Source organism: Rhamphochromis longiceps, linkage group LG17 (genome assembly GCF_057381845.1).
Source record: "Rhamphochromis longiceps isolate RC_006_pf linkage group LG17, R_longiceps_female_GT1.1, whole genome shotgun sequence".
NCBI classification, from domain to species: domain Eukaryota; kingdom Metazoa; phylum Chordata; class Actinopteri; order Cichliformes; family Cichlidae; genus Rhamphochromis; species Rhamphochromis longiceps.
In genome coordinates, this window is record NC_140573.1 from 20,667,206 (window position 1) to 20,684,060 (window position 16,855).

The 16,855-nt window shown below is 40.4% G+C and overlaps 1 protein-coding gene across 1 annotated transcript in view; it reads right to left on the bottom strand.

Moving 5' to 3' along the window:
* Window positions 1–852: 852 nt before the first annotated feature.
* Window positions 853–16,855, bottom strand: part of LOC146649644 (thyrotropin-releasing hormone-degrading ectoenzyme-like) — a 281,955-nt gene continuing 265,952 nt past the window's right edge. The window contains exons 18-20 of the mRNA XM_085386023.1: window positions 14,842–14,982; window positions 14,665–14,746; window positions 853–5,841 (exon numbers count right to left, since the gene is read on the bottom strand). Coding sequence (XP_085242149.1) covers window positions 5,689–5,841; window positions 14,665–14,746; window positions 14,842–14,982 — 376 coding nt within the window. The 3' untranslated portion in view covers window positions 853–5,688. The remainder of the gene's footprint in view (window positions 5,842–14,664; window positions 14,747–14,841; window positions 14,983–16,855) is intronic.

The following is a 16,855-nucleotide window of genomic DNA, read 5'->3' on the forward strand; positions in this document are numbered from 1 at the left end:
ATAACCCTTCTCATTAACAACTGCCACGTGTACATGAGCCAATGTGCAGTACTGACAAAATAGCAGCAACTGCCACTTAAAACTATCCTAAAAGAGAAACCTCTGATTGACATCGATTGGTGGAGCACTGACAATACCATATTGAAAAGACAAACCATGTGAACACTAGACATTTAAGTAGTATTTAGCTCTAATAAAGGGAAAAATACAATCAATGGACAGTAAAATCTAGCTTTAAGAAACCTATATAGAATAGAGGCAACATACAAAAAAATCCTGGCTCCTCCAAATGAAATATATTTAAAAAAAACTTTCCCAGCAGTTTATCTCGACAATCTGTGACTTCAGACAGCAAAGAGACTAAGACAGAAAAAGATTAAAGTGAAAGTGGATTACCACGATAACCAAAGTAGATCTAAACTGCTGTACCACAAACTATCCTTGATCGTAAACTGGCACAAGATCTGCAGTCTGCCTCTGTCCAAGGTTAGTGGCTCCTTGTATACTTAATATATTTTTAAAGTAGTTCCTTCTTAGGTTGTGTTATGTGAAAAAGTACAGAATCAATGCTGCTTTCCAGCCCAGTTATCTTCAGACCCACTGTGCACATAAACTCTTCCATCATGGGATCCTGTATCCTGTTTTTTGGTACTGAAATGCCAACACCATCTTCTGTAGCTATTAGGTCACTTTAGTTTTCAGAGGAACAGCTCAGCAGGACGTTACCCTCAGATTTGTGCGTTCAGACTAATAAACCTTCCTATTACTTGCCTTCTCGCTGGTTATGAGGTACTGAACGGAAACAGAATGAATCACACACAAGGATAACCATTTCTGTTTTAATATTGTCCAATCAGAAAATACAACCAAAGAAAAGTAAACAGGAAGTAGGATTAAAGGCTTGTATAGGACTTCCTGTTTCTTTCAGCTTTTGGTCCTAAGCCATAATCATCATCATCTTCATCATTACCACCACCATTAATATGATCTTCAGCATCAACATCTTTGTAGTCCACATTTTAATTTCAAAGTCATCACAGTTGGATAATTTACAGTGTTTATTATACACAGGGCAGATTTTTTGTGTGCTTTGTGTCTGTAAACTGAACTTCCCTGAATGGACAATGAAGGTTGAAAATGCACTGAATAATTAGTATAATAATTAGAATAATACTAATTAGCTTTTTCACATCATCAACATTTTTCATCACTGAGTCAATCATCGTAATTAGTTCCACCATCATAATTATAATCATTTAATCATAACTGGTAATGTGTCTCTCATCACCAAAACTGTTTTCTTCATCTTCACACACGCACATCAACATACGTCACTGGACACACATTTTATAGAAGCAGGCAGGTCCATTAATTTGTATATGGCTCAGTTATTAACATCAAAGCTGGATCGAAGAGAAGAGGAACAACTTCAAAGTCTGCTCCACTGGACGAAAGTTCAATGCAACAAACACTGAAAGTCCTTTAAAAAAAAAAAAAAACTTCTTAAAAGTCACATTTCCAAAGGTTTCACAGGTGTTCTCTTCAGGCATTTTTGTGTCCAGCTCATGTTCCTAAGACTCTCGAGTCCACAGAATGATTTACATTAAAAAAGCAAAATCAGAAATCTACTCCCTTGAAAATCCATTGTGCTTTTAAATCCGTCATGCTGCAAGACTCTTAGCCACACAGTCCACAGCAGTGCAGAGCCCATTATACTGTACAATCCACATTGATCGGAAATCCTTTGATCTGTAGAATCTGTCACATTTCTGTCATGCAGCCAACACCTCCATTCTGCTTTATATTTTGTAGTGCAGCAGAATCTGTACAGGCTCCACAAAGCAGTCAGATCTACGACACTCGTGCACGACTGAACGTGTGTATGGTTAGTGCTGTTGTATACCGTCTGTTGTACTTTGTAATCCATCACACTGTCCCATATAGCATCAACTCTGCCAAACTGCATGCTCCTAAACATAGAACTTATCGTTGCAAACAAATATCTTGAAATGCCAGGTTCCTCAAGCTTTGCATTTCATCAGTAAATCACTTTGTGAACTTTATAGGATTACACTTGCCTGTCTTTAAATAAGTCCATTGATGATGACCTTTAATCTGTCACATCAACATGAGTACAACTGTGTTTAAAAAGCCACATCATCTGCATATAACGACACTAAACACATTTCTCTAAACAACATGCTCTCAGCTGTCTTGTTGGACATTTCATTTTACCATCTTTCATTTTGACTCTACTCACTGATTTGTCCATCAGGTTTACAAAAAACAGGTTTACTGATATCTAACCATTGACTGGCTCAAAAAAAAAATAAATCTTGTATTTCTGACTGTAGGTTTTGTCCAGAAGTTGAGGCTGATGTGCTTTTGTCCAACAACTTTCTGGTTTTGTGCTTTGTAAAACCACAGAAATCTTTTTGAATTGTTATTTGGTCACTGATTTAATTTCCAAGATTGCTGTCAGCCAGAAAAAGCTTTCTGAGATGCTCTGTCAGTTTCACAGTCCCCTGGCTCCTCTCAGTTTTCCACAAGGAATGATTCCAACATTCTCATCCATCTGTCATTCAATTAATCTCTCTGAGGAGTTTGTCAGACTTTAGGAGGTCACAAAATAAATAGCAGGTTTTCTGGCTGACAGATTTGAAGTGGGAAGCATTTGGGGAAACTATTACAATTACACCTGACCCCTTCTGGTAGCTTGCCAAGTGTGTGGATGCAGGTGTCTTTAATTTAAGAGGACATGTACCAAAAAAAAAAAAATCTCTACCCTATGTGTTGGAGAAAAGAAAATAATGTCTTTTACTTGTTCCAAACAAGTAAACACACAGAATCTTTTAAAGAATAAAAATTATATATGATGATAGCTTAGGGTTATAAATTAGTATTTTTAGAATTAGCCCCCTGAAAGTTAACTGGATCATGCTAATGTGAGTCTTTTTCCATTTAAGTCTATGAATGCCAAATTAGTTGTGCATTCAGAGATGCTGTACTGCATACTTTGATAGTAATGAGTGATTATTCGGGTTACTGTTGTCTTACTATCAGATTCCTATGAAAGCAGTCTGTTCATTCTCCTCTGACCTCTGACATCAACAGTGTATTTTCTCAGAGAGAACTGCTGTTAACTGGATATTTTCTATTTTTCCAGACCAGGCTAATGAGAGCTGCATTCATTTTACATTTGAATTTGTTTTTCTTTTCCTGCTTTCTTTGCCTTTACAAATGAAAAACAAATGCATTTAAATACTTTTTCTTTTGGTTTTCTGTCAGGTAGCATATTTAATCTTATAGAGGGCACAGAAATACAGACTTACATATTGGCAAATGGAAAATACCTTTCATGGTAAATTCTGTTTTTGTAGTTGCTGTCAACAACTTTAAATAGAAAAACTAATTTATAGGAAATTGTAAATCTTGTCCTATTCAGCCTCTGTGCTTTTGCTTAAACCCAACAAACCCTTTATGTACCAAGGCTGTTTTGGGCCTTCTTTTAAAGTCTCCTTCAAAATGCTGTCCAGTTTTGCTTATAGAAAAGAAAACAGAAGTGTTTTCTCTGGTTTAGAGGAAATTTTGATTGAGCTTTTGTGCTGTGAGCTTTTTATATTCAGGGGACATTTCTGAAACGAGGCCCCAACAAACCCCTCCTGAAGCCACTGATATTTTCAAAAGCTGAGTTTTTGATCATGAAAAAAAAAAGCTGCCCTTTAATTTCAGGCCGAACGGTATGAATTCTGTGGACAGTTAATGAGTGTGAATCAGCGCTCTGAGTGTTATCAGAAGACACCAAGTCCATGTAGTGTTAATTACAGCTCTGTTCAATGATCGACATGCCCCTAACTGCCAGGGTGTCTGCCTTTTAACGTCAGCCGGTTTAATGTGCTGAACACAGGCCAGACTGATTAAACTGTTCTGGATCTTTGGTTAGCAAGGGCGTTGTGAGGATCAGAGCCTTGAAGTTCTGAAAACTGCGAGTTGCATCTTTAATCAGCCAATCAAAATGCAGACAATTACACCTATGATTTGTCAAAGTGAGAGTAAAATTTTCTTTGTTCTGGATATGTTGAAAGGTCTATTTTGAATCCGTTCTAGTCAATTCATTGCATTGTGTGATTGAAACCATACAATCTAATATCAGTTCATTCTGCATCTGGACGTAAAGTTTTCAGTGGGAAAAACATTTCGTCATTCATCCAACTGACTTCTACAGTCTCAGCCTGGAACACCACTAAGTCACTGGTTCAGGTATGTGGATGACACCTGGGTGAGATCAAGTCTCAGGACGTACCACAATTCACTGATCACATTAACTCAGTGGACCAACACATCAAGTTCACCAGGGAGGATATGAAAAGTGACAGGTTAGCCTTCTTAGACTGTGAGATTTCCATCAGTAATGGGGGACATTTAAAAGCTGATGTGTACCATAAACCTACCCATGTGGATCAGTATTTAAGGTTTGACTCTCATCATCCACTGGATTACAAACTGGGTGTCATTTAGGATGCTACAACACATAGCGATCACCATCCCACATATACAGCGGCCAGGGAAGCAGAAGAACATCATATCAAGAAGGTCCTGAGTAAAATACGGTTATCCCAGCTGGACAATTGTCAAAGCTGGGAAGGCACCTAAAGAAAGTTCCAGGCGATCAAGGAGAGAAGGACAACTGCAAAACCCGTAGTGATCCCTTATGTGTCAAGAGTATCGGAACAGTTGAGACAAATTTTTTCTAAACACTGAGTCGCTGTGGATTTTAAACCCCAAAACACACTGAGCTACCAAAAAATGGTCCACCCCAAGGATCGCGTCCCCCAACACAAACAGAGTACGCTATTAAGAGCCAGGAGGACTGAAATGATTTATACATCAGGGAAACCAAAAAACCTCTGGCGAAGTGGATGGCACAACACAGAAGAGCTAACTTGTCAGTCCCAGACTCCGCAGTCTATCTATGCCTACAGGCAAGTAAATACTCTTTCAGTGATGAGGATGTACACATCCTGGACAGGGAGGAGCTCTGGTTTGAGCGGCTGAGACTGAAGAAGCCACTTGGTTGAGCGACAAAATGTTTCTCCCACTGAAAATGCTATGTCCAAATGAACAGAATAAACTTTTTGACTTTTCGATACTGGTTGTGTTCCCATTTTTTGATCAAAAGAAAAGCTAGTATCAAACATCAGTGTCATATTAGATGTTTTAAAGGGAAAACTCACTAAACCATTTATATCTAAATGCGTTGTCAACCTCAGAAAGAAACACCCGTGACTGCTAATACCACAGTAAGTAGTCCTCCATGGGCTGTGTCTAATGACGTCTAGCTGAAATACAACTTTGTTTTTTTGTTGTTTATAAAGATCTTAGTCATTTCACTTTGTTGTATGCTGTTTTTAATCTGGGAGCTGGTTCTTGTCTCAGTGACTACCCTTAAAGCAGTCTAAACATAGCACAGAAACCAATTTAACCACATCAGCCACAAGTGGAAGAAAGCAATCCAGTAGAGCTAAAAAGATTGAAATCAAGGTTCTTTTAAAAAATCAAAACCAGTCTGCCCAGTATTCTTGATCTTTCAGTCCATCTTTTTTTCTGTCCGACTGCATCTGGTAGCTAGCAGGGCGTTAGCATAGCAGTCAGTTTGCAGTCACTTCACTTTAGCTGGCTGGCATGGTGTTAGCCGAAGGTGGTACTCGGAGGTTTGCGTAGCCACTGGTAGAACTGCCGCCGGTGTAGGCGGTGCCAGCGCACATTGCCCTCGACAATTTCCAGTGCTCGTGGCAACGCAGGCCCCGCCCCCACACCACTGGACAGGATGAACTCCTTTAACTAAAGGAAGAAAGAATCACAGGAGTAAATAAGGCAGCAGAGGAGAAGAAAGGAAAGAAAATAAATAATAATAATATTCATCCCCTGTAGATGCTAAAAAGGCTGTCACCCACCCCCCTCCGCAGTGCTGAAAGAAACAACTTCTGGACTTTTCAGGATGGAGATCCCTAACACGGTGGACATTGATAACTTTCAGGCATGAATTGAAACTTGTGCCATGTCCATTATAAAAATCCACCTCTGGGAGAGTATATATATGACATAAATAAGGGAAAGCTTCATAATTCCACTTTTAGAAGTGAGAAAAAGTAAGAATGTGTTCTGTACAATTAACAGATACATTGCCAGTAGAAGTTGGAAAAAAACCAACAATACATACACATTTCATTCTTTTAGTTTGAGGGTTTTGACCAGATTGTGAACCCAGCTGTAAGGATTTGCTCCCATTCAGCCATGAGAGCATTAGTGTGCTGCTACACTGATGCTGGGTGATAAATCTGGATCACAGTTGCTGTTCCAGCTCACCCTAGAGGTGTTGGATGAAACTAATGAGGTCAGGGCTTGCAGGATCTTCCGCAAACAGTTAACACAAAGTTAGATGGATACTAAAGCAAATAACTGAAAACTCCTGGATGATGTTTTCATGTCTCAAACAGATTCTTTTAGAGTTGCACTGTAAACCTGCAAAAGCTGGAACATTTTATTGTATTTTATATTGATGCAGTTTAATGTCATGGTATATGTACAGTTTCACTACATTTAAATTAAATAGCTTGTTAGCTCAGCTGAAATAGTTTCACAGTGTCTTATTTAATTTTCTTCACTTATGCATCACGGAGGAAGGCATGTGTAAGGTAAATAAACAGTTTCAAATTACATACTGTAATCATGGACATTTAAATGCAGTTATTCTTCATTCCTCTTGGCTTGAATGGTACTTGTGGTGAGTGAGTACACATTCTTGATGGTCATTAGCAAGACAGCTTGTAATTCACTTCACAGATTTTGCTTTTTTTCCACTGAGTGGAGCACCACACTACACACAGATACCTGTGCTACCAATTACAGGTAGCTAGGAAACTACTCTGCTCACGGTGTCACACCTCACAGTGTCATTATAAAATAAAATTAAACAAAACCTCAGCAGCTGAACTGTAAACATAATGGATTCACATATATCATCAGTATTTCAGAGCCTGCAGAATACTTCCCAGACATGCCCACTTAGAATAAGGGTATACAATTATTTAATTGCTTTAATCATTGGGGTTTACAGACTGACTGTGAGCATGAATGTCATGAAAATATTTGGATTTTAATGATTTCTTCAAACTGTTCTTTTTCTAATGTCGTGTGATTGTATAGCATACATCTTAAAAAACAACATTCACACGTTTTTTTATTTGCTCTGTTTTTTCACTGGGCAAATTTCCAGCTGCCCTGCTGGTAGCACACTCCACACACCACTTCAGGTCCCAGCACATCTTTTACAAGGGAGACACAATCAGCTGACAGAGCTCAGGTGTGTGTCAGCCTCCCCTGACACCACACCCTGAACCCACTGTTCCAGCCCTCCCCTGCAGTCAAAAATAGATTTATAAACCCCCCACTAATCTTTGGTTAGCTTTCCCATTACAAGCTGCACTTCGTCCAGATGCTTTTGGTAGCCATCAACAAGCTGCTCACATAATTCTGGATGGATATTTGACTATTTGTCTTTGTAGAATTGGTAAAGTTCATTTAAAGGATTTAAAGTGTACTCATTCCAATTACAGGGCCTCGAAAGAGTCCTGTATTGTTATTTTTCGTCACTACCTCCCCGAGTCGGGAGTGGGTAATTTGCGCGCCTGCTGCCTTCCTTGGATGTGGTAGCCGTTTCTCAGGCTCCCTCTCCGGAATCGAACCCTGATTCCCCGTTACCCGTGGTCACCATGGTAGGCACATAAAGTACCATCGAAAGTTGATAGGGCAGACATTCGAATGAGACGTCGCCGCCACGGAGGGCCAGCGATCGGCTCGAGGTTATCTAGAGTCACCAAAGCGGCCGGGGCGCCCCCGAGAGGACGCCCCGCATGGGTTTTGGGTCTGATAAATGCACGCATACCCGGAGGGTCAGCGCTCGTTTGCATGTATTAGCTCTAGAATTGCCACAGTTATCCAAGTAACGGATGAGCGATCAAAGGAACCATAACTGATTTAAATTAGGGTTGAGGTCAAGGTTTTGGGAAGGCCATTCCAGAAGCTTAATTTTAGCCAACTTTCTCCATTCCAACAACAGTTTTTGTATGTTTGAGATCTTTGTCCTGCTGGAATAACAAACGTGTTCAAATTTCAGTCATCTAATTTGTAGGTAGTCGTCCTCCTTCATTATTTCATCCAGTTTGTGCAGAACAACAGCCCCAGTGCATGATGCTACCACCACCATGCTTGACAATCGGTACAGTGTTCTTAGGTTTCAAAGTCTCACCTTTACTCCTCTAAAAATATTTCAGTTCACTGTGGCCAGAGCTAAATCTTTGTCTCGTTTGACCATCAAACCTTTCTTCCGTAAGCACTTGACTTGTACACGTGGGAAGCTCGAAATTTCAGTGGAGGTTGAAGGTGTTGATTTTGGAGTCACAGCTTCTTTCTTGGTCAGCACCCTGTCAGTCCATGGTGTTGTCAAAGTGACACTGGTGTTCCAGCAGTTTCCATTCATGGGAGGCTTGAGCCTTCATGATTCCCAACATCAAAACCAATTTCCTCTCACGTGAGGGTGACAGTTTGGGTCACCCTCACATAATTTTCCTTTCTTAGATCTTCGCTGAGTTTCTTGGACTTTCCCATTTTTCTGAGTATTGGTCAATCCAGTGAGTGCTGTCAAAAAATCCTTTTTGTGCTGCAAAGAGAAACGACCAACTGTAGTCAGTCATGATGACTAAGGAAATGTTAACTGGCCTGTACATATTATTTATATTTGACTCATTAACACTTTTGACCCTGCATAGATTTGAGAAAATCTATAATAAATTCAAACATGTGGACCCAATTCCTGTTTAAGTTATTATGTATTCTGTACAATCACTCCACCCTGGAAAAATAATGCCTAAAAAACATTAAATGTCCAAAAATCACAGCATTCGTGCCTATGATGATTGGACAACAACTGTGCATGCACCGTATGCAGCAATAATGGTTGCTGAGAGATAATGGTCCTACCTGAAAGGCCTCGAAGTCCACATTAGGGAGGGATGGTGATGTCTTAGGTCGCAAATTTATTAGTTAGGAGATCATGGTCTGCATCCAAGTTTGAAACTTTTTTTTTAACAATTTGTTTTGCTTGTTACAAGTGGAACTAAGGCAGCTGGACAAAGCAACAAAAAGGCACATGCATATACATTTGGCCATTTAGTAGCTGAAATACAAAAAGCTCTGAGGTTTTATATAAAGAAGACTTTGTTGTTTAAACACAGCTGAAGAAAAATGTTTGAATGTGAACATGTGATGTATTCAAGCTAAACTGTCTTTGAAAGGCATCAATTAATTGTTGAAAATTACTTTTTTTTCAACAATTTATAATTACACATAAAATTTCCAGCATGAAAGTGGAGATTTCAAAAGAAGACTTTGGTTTACAGGACTGTAAATTAACAGGTTTTCAACATTAAGGTGTTTTTTTCTTTTTGGTCAAGAAGAGAAACTTTGTTCAAAGAAGTGAATTAATTATTTTTTTTAAGTTGAGAGCCAAAAAGGAAACTTAATGTTGCTCAGAGTTTGACAGATTCAGTGAAGCGCGGGCAGAAATCCATCCCTTCGGCTCACTTTACTACAGTTCACATCGTTAACCGAGCACTCCTCTGCGCCCTCCTTCTACCTTTCGTCTCTGCTATGATTTCACTTTCTGTTATCTTTACACTTTCCCTCTCCTGTGTGACTCACCCTAAGACCCTTTTCAAACTAAAAAGAATCATTAATATAAACTCATGATGTTTTTGTTTAGAGGTTTCACTGACAGCCAAACCTAATGCGGTTACCATACCAACAGGAAAGTCGAAAGAATATTAATCACTAAAGTTTAAATAAACAGATTTATTCAGAAACACCTATGACCTTTTTTCTCTTCTTTAATTTTATATTTAATTATATCTGATTTCCATCTTTTCATCATATCAAACAACAAGCGTAGTAGCTGTGAGATGATGCAACAGAGGAACGATTAACGTTGTTAATCAAGCTCTATTTTCTCTGAGTAATCAACAGTAAATTTGGAATATTGATCCAGCTGTGAGCCTCTCGAGAACACAATTACACACTGATTAATTTCAAGGTCCTGTTAATTTCCAAGCTCCCATACTGGCATGTAGAAAACATGCTAATCTTCCTTCTGGTAGGGTATAGCTTATTTATTCTTGCTTAGAATGGAAGAATTAATTTCCCTTCATTTATTTAGGCCAAATGAAAGAGTCCAGAGTCACAAAGTATTTAATGTGAAACAGTAAAGTAATCCAAACTTCCAAAGGAAGGAGAACATGACGAAGACAGCAGGGAGGAAAATGGATTGGAACACAGTGGGAAAAACACGGATGCCCCAAGAAAGGATGAAGGGAGGACTCAGGATATATGTACAGACAGAGTTAAATAGAAGAAGCTAAACAAATATGTAACACAGGTGAAAGAAAATCAGGAAGAAGAAGCTAAACTTCATAAAAGTCACAAAACAGTAACTCGGTCCCAACTGGTCAGTCTGTTTTATATCAGAACACACTGGCTCGGTCTCAGAAATTATCCAAAAGAGTAGTTGTCTTTGAATGGTTACAACATTTTGGCTCATCATCAAAATCTCTGTGTAGCATATGGGTGAGTTTTTCACCTTCATCAAATGAGGAGGGAAATTTATAAAAGGGAGATCTTTTGAAATTAAACAGGATGCGCTCACTGGTGTGTTACCATGCAGGATTCTCAGACAGACCACCTCCTCACTCATCACTTTTAAAGATGGCAACAACAACAACAACAAAAAAATACTCAACTCTTAAAACTTAAAGTTAGCAAAGTTAGTGAAGTTACCCTAACTTTGCTAACTTTAAAATGTGTGATGTCATAGTGGCTGCATTCACATTGTACACAGAGTCTATCACAGGAAAATTAAATTTACACAACAAGAAACTTTATGTCAGGGACCTGGATCTGAGCTATCGGGGGTCCCTGAGCTGTTATGGACTTGTGTTATATTATATGTGATACTGCGCTACTGTTCCGTGTCCACATTGGTATATAGGCAGGTATGTGTGTATGTGTGTGTATATGCAGCTGTTTCCTGTAGCACCTTTAGGCCTGGTGGGTGTGGCCCTGTTAGAAGGCGGGCCACCTCTGAAGACCTTTGCCAAACACCTGCGGCTGATCAGGGCTCGTCGGGGGAGCTAGTAGGAGAGTGCTGGAGCTTCCACCGATGCTGGATCATTGCGTGAGACTCCACGTTAGTCTTCCAGTCGAGTTTAGTTAGCGTGTGTGTGCCCGCGGTTGTATTGTGTCCTGACGGCTGCTTCTATTGTTTTCCCCAGGAAAGGTGTGGAGCGACGGACAGCAGCCAGCACGGGGAGTGCTGAGACACGGGAGCAGAGGGCACTAAGACACGGACTTTTCACGGAGGATGCAACGTGGGAGTCAGGGGAGAGCACGGGGATTTATTGTTGTTTTTTCCATTCACTGTGAATAAACGCACTGCTGATATTCAGAGCTCCGCGCCTGGGTCCTCCTTCCTCACTTTCCCATGGTTCACCATCGTCAACTATGACACTTTAATGAACATCTTGATGTCTTTAAATCTGATTTTGTGCCAGTTTGACACTTGATGGCTTTGGGATTTGATGATTTTCAGGTGAAACTAAAATTGGGAGGAATATACTCTTGGCCAGGAAATATGTTTTTTTTTAAATAGCAGCTTCACACCGTTCTAAACCCCAGATGTCACTTTCTATCGGATGCCATCTTTAGTCTACTGATCAAAGAAAAAACAACACCACTTGTTTCTATGTCTGTGAAGGTTCTCAGTCATCCAGGTCATCGCAGTCTAAGGAGCTTTGAAAGAAAAGCGTCTGCACTTCTTTAAGTTGCTTGAAGACGTTTCACCTCTCATCTGAGAAGCTTCTTCAGTTCTAAGGGTCAATGGTGGAGAGTCCCAGATTTAAACCTAGTGGGAGTTTCCCCCCAAAGAGGGAGAAAGGACCCCCTGATGATCCTCTACCTAATCACATGAGCCAAGGTGTGAAAACGGGTGTGGGTCACAATCAGCCAGGGTTTCGGGTGAGCTCATTGTGAAACCTGGCCCCACCCTATCATTTGATTTACTGAGTTCAGATGGCCCAGGATGTGAGTGGGCGTTAAGGCATCTGGGAAGGGATCTCAAAACTGGATTATAGATGGCAGACAGTTGGTGTCGTAAACCACCGCCTCTGTTCAAAGATGGTCGCTCACAGTGGACATAGATGGCTTCTTTCACTCCTCTTTCAAACCATCTGTCCTCTCTGTCCAAAATGTGAACATTGGCATCCTCGAAAGAGTGTCCTTTATCCTTAAGATGCAGATGGACTGCTGAGTCTTGTCCTGTGGAGGTGGCTCTTCTATGTTGTGCCATGCGCTTGTGAAGTGGCTGTTTGGTCTCTCCAATGTAGAGGTCTGGGCATTCCTCGCTGCACTGTACAGCATACACCACATTGTTAAGTTTGTGTTTAGGAGTTTTGTCTTTCGGGTGAACCAGTTTTTGTCTGAGTGTGTTGCTGGGTCTGAAGTACACTGGGATGTCATGCTTGGAGAAAACCCTCCTGAGTTTCTCTGATACACTGGCTACATAGGGGATGACAATGTTGTGTCTTTCCTATCATCCCTCACTGGTGTCTGATCTTCTTTTCTGTGCCTCTTTGCTGACTTTATAAAAGCCCATTTAGGATAGCTGCATGTTTTGAGTGCTTCCTTTACATGTGTGTGTTCCTTCTTTTTTACTGCAGGCTTAGAGGGAACATGTTCTGCCCGGTGGTGTAGGGTCCTAATTACTCCAAGTTTGTGTTCCAGAGGGTGATGGGAGTCAAAGAGGAGGTACTGGTCCGTATGTGTGGGCTTCTGGTAAACTTCAATCTTGAGGTTGCCATTCTCTTCAATGTGCACAGCGCAGTCCAGGAAGGGCAAACAGTCGTCCTTTGTGTCTTCCCTGGTGAACTTGATGTTTTTATCCACAGCGTTAATGTGAGTAGTGAAGGATTCCACTTCTTGTGTCTTGATTTTGACCCAGGTGTCGTCTATATATCTGTACCAGTGGCTGGGTACTCTCCCTTTAAAAGAGCCAAGAGCCTTTCTTTCCACTTCCTCCATGTAAAGGTTGGCTACAATAGGTGACACGGGGGAGCCCATGGCACAGCCATGTTTTTGTCTGTAGAAACCCTCGTTGTATTTGAAATATGTAGTGGTGAGTAGGGCTGCTCGATTATGGCAAAAATGATAATCACGATTATTTTCACTGAAATTGAGATCTCGATTATTTGACGATATTTATTTAACCCTTTAAGACCTACTATAGAACCAAGTCCGCCAGAGCTTATATTATTTTTTTACATGTTGTAGTGCCATTTATGGGAGCATTTCAAGTTGCTATACAACTGTTATAGCCCATATTTTAATAATATGTATGCATTAAGTCCATAGTAAGTACATTAATTGCAAAAAAGTGCAATAAACTACAAAAAAAATTTGAAAATCGTTTTTGTTTGTTTTTTTACATATATTTCTACTTGGAGAAATTTAAGAGGTTTATCCCTCAAAACTTTAAATACAAAAAAGTTGCAAAAAATAGTTTACAACAACAGGAAACTTATTTTGAGTGTCTTCATAGTTTTATTTTGGAGATACAGCAATTTTTATATACTGCAGGAAAAACAAAAAAAAAAAACAATCCTATGATGCAAATTTGCAAAGAAAACAGCACGTGAATCAAAATAAACTATTGCCAGCAGTGCAATTCGAGTTCTAAGCATCCCAGAAACTATTCAGAAAAGTCAAACATGACCAGTATAGGCTTTTAAGGCCTACAAGTAAAAAACTACATTTCCGCGAAAATGACGTCACTTCTGGTTTCGGGCAGGAAATGGCGGACATGCGATAGTTCGCGCTGACGTCTGTTTCACTGTGGGAAGTGTTACGAACAGCTGATTGGATCGGCAAAGCGTGTTTCTGGAATATTATGTTTTTGTTCCTGCAAGCGCTTTTTATGCAATTTTTGCAAAGCTTTATGTGGAAGGAAACCGTGACCAAGGACAAGCTGATGGCATAAGATGTAAGTACAACTCCTCCGGTTTCGTATGCAAAACAAATTATTGCGCTAGCTTACACGGTTCAGGTTCTACAGGGATTTAAAAATAGTTACACAAAACGGAGCGTGCTGCTCTGACCGGCTTTAAAGGGTTAACAATGACTTTAAAAAATAATATAAAATAGTGTGCAACACCACTGAAGTTTTTTTTTTTACCTCTCCTTTCAACCAACGGCAGTCACTCTCCTCTCCAAATAACTTCTGCTTAGCTTTCCGAGCTTCCCTCGGGTCCTCTTAATCAGCGGTCTCCAACCTTTTTTGCGCCACGGACCGGTTTATGCCCGACAATATTTTCACGGACCGGCCTTTAAGGTGTCGCGGATAAATGAGGGAGGGGCTAATAATCGGCTCAGTCATTTTTAATGATCGTTGAAAGCCCAGATCGTAATCGTGATTAAAATTCGATTAATTGAGCAGCCCTAGTGGTGAGGCAGAGGTCTAACAGTGTGCAAATCTGATCTTAGACCACCACTTGTTTCACTCACCTCATTCAGTTCTCGCTCAGTGTTGAGGAACTCTGTGACTCCACTGATGAGTTTTGAATTCATGAACAAAGCTTCACCGTATCTGAACAGAAATGAAGACAGAGACGGCATTTCAGGTGCTACATGTAAAGAACTTCAAAACGCTTGCGTGCTTTTCTGATCGTTTACGTCTCTTACCGCGCGTTCAGGATGTCCCACTTCTCTCTGAAGTACCTCCAGGCCAGGTTCCGACCCTGAGGGTTTCGACCCACGTGGATGATGACATCAATCACATCCTGCTCTGGGACCAGGTCCGAAGTCAGAGACAGGTTCAACAGCCTTGGAGACACAAAGAAAAGGATGGAAATGTTGGAATGTGGCTGTACCAAGTCTACCTGGAGAGCTGATAGGTTCCATATATGCTAACACATTAACATGCTCAACAAATATTGGCACGATCACAATATTAATAAAGACTGAAATTCGCTCCAAATACTGACTTTGAATTTAACTATAAAACCCTTAAAGACGACGCTCACACTCTTCCACAGTGTTGTCCCATCTGCCTTCCCTGATGCATGAAATATGACAGCAGCTTTCAAGAAGTAAAGAGTTAAGAAAAAAACAATGTGGTATGTAAATATGGATCTTTTAAAGTTGAAAGTCGCTCAATAAACTTTGTTACCTCCTGTTAAAGTTTTGTCATACATGGATTAATAACCTCACATAGAAAGTTCTGTGCACCTCTGGCAACTGGAACTTGTAAAGTGTATTTTGTGTTCAGATATTAAGAGTTGTTTAGCCTCTGTTTCTGGATTTGGTGTGAGAGTCGCAGTGTGTGAAGTCTAACGCGTGTGTCACTCGCCAGGAGCGTGAGGGTCAACAGCTCATGTAATCTGGCTAGAAAAGGTCAAGCTGTCATTTTGTAGTTTTTTTTGTCCTGTGAGCTGCCGGAGGATGTTTCTGCCAAATCAAGAAAGAGTCCTCTGAAACACTCACGTGAGCTACTCCCAGCTTAAAGGGGATTGGAGGGAATTTAAAGGGGATTTACAGAAACATGTTGATCACACACAGAGCAATCTTTTGGATGTGTAAACGTATCAAATTGAGAGTTTTTCTTTTTCTTTGAGATGTGAAACTGAGCAGGCCAAAGAGTTTCATAAATTTATGTTTAATCATCCAACGTCGTGTTCAAAGTTTACCTTCATCTTTCTTTATTTTCTGTTGCTTCACTGCCTGTGTGTGTGTGTGTGTGTGTGTGTGTGTGTGTGTGTGTGTGTGTGTGTGTGTGTGTGTGTGTGTGTGTGTGTGTGTTGCTTGGCTCATTGTTTGTAACTGCCATCTTTTCATTAAACCACCAAATCAATTTTCTCTCTCTTTTCCCACAACCCCTCTGCTGAAACCATTTCCTGTGTGACCAATCAGCTTCTTTCTGAGCTGTGGTTTTTGATTTGTGTGTGTGTGTGTGTGGTGTGTGTGTGTGTGTGTGTGTGTGTGTGTGTGTGTGTGTGTGTGTGTGTGTGTTGCAATCTGAACATACAGTACCACCTCTCTGATTGCAGAACAGTTTACTGTGGGTAGAAAATCAATACCTGACACACACACACACACACACACACACACACACACACACACACACACACACACACACCTACACACACTGATCGGTCTTACCACGAGTGTGTGTGTAATTCATCCTTGCAATTTTTCTCAATGAGCGATAGTGGCAGTTGCCCCTGATAAAATACAGTGTTGTGTATAGACAGTCACACAAAAACACACGTGTACAGACACACACACACACACACACAAACCTAGCTGGATTTCAGCACATGTAACGCCCCCCAGGCATCTTTTCACTGCACACACCTTTCTGTCAATTTGCAATTTTTTCCTGTCAGTGTGCCGCCAATTAACAGAGCTCACCTGACAGGTAGGATTTAGTCACCTTTTTATTTTTTATTGTTCACTGGTTTGTTTGTCATATTCTAATACAGCCCAGTACAGACACAACTCTGCAGTATCGGAGCCATTTTCCAAATATGAACAAAGTCATTTTTTCCATGCTGTCCCCCAAATTTGGGCTTTTACCTTCATTTCTTGGTCTGATAATGTTTTTTTAGACCCAGTCTAAGTTGGTCTTAACCAAACTGTTCCCGGCAGCACGTTCTGTTTATTTTCAGTACATTTTTTTTAAAATTAAAGTTCTATT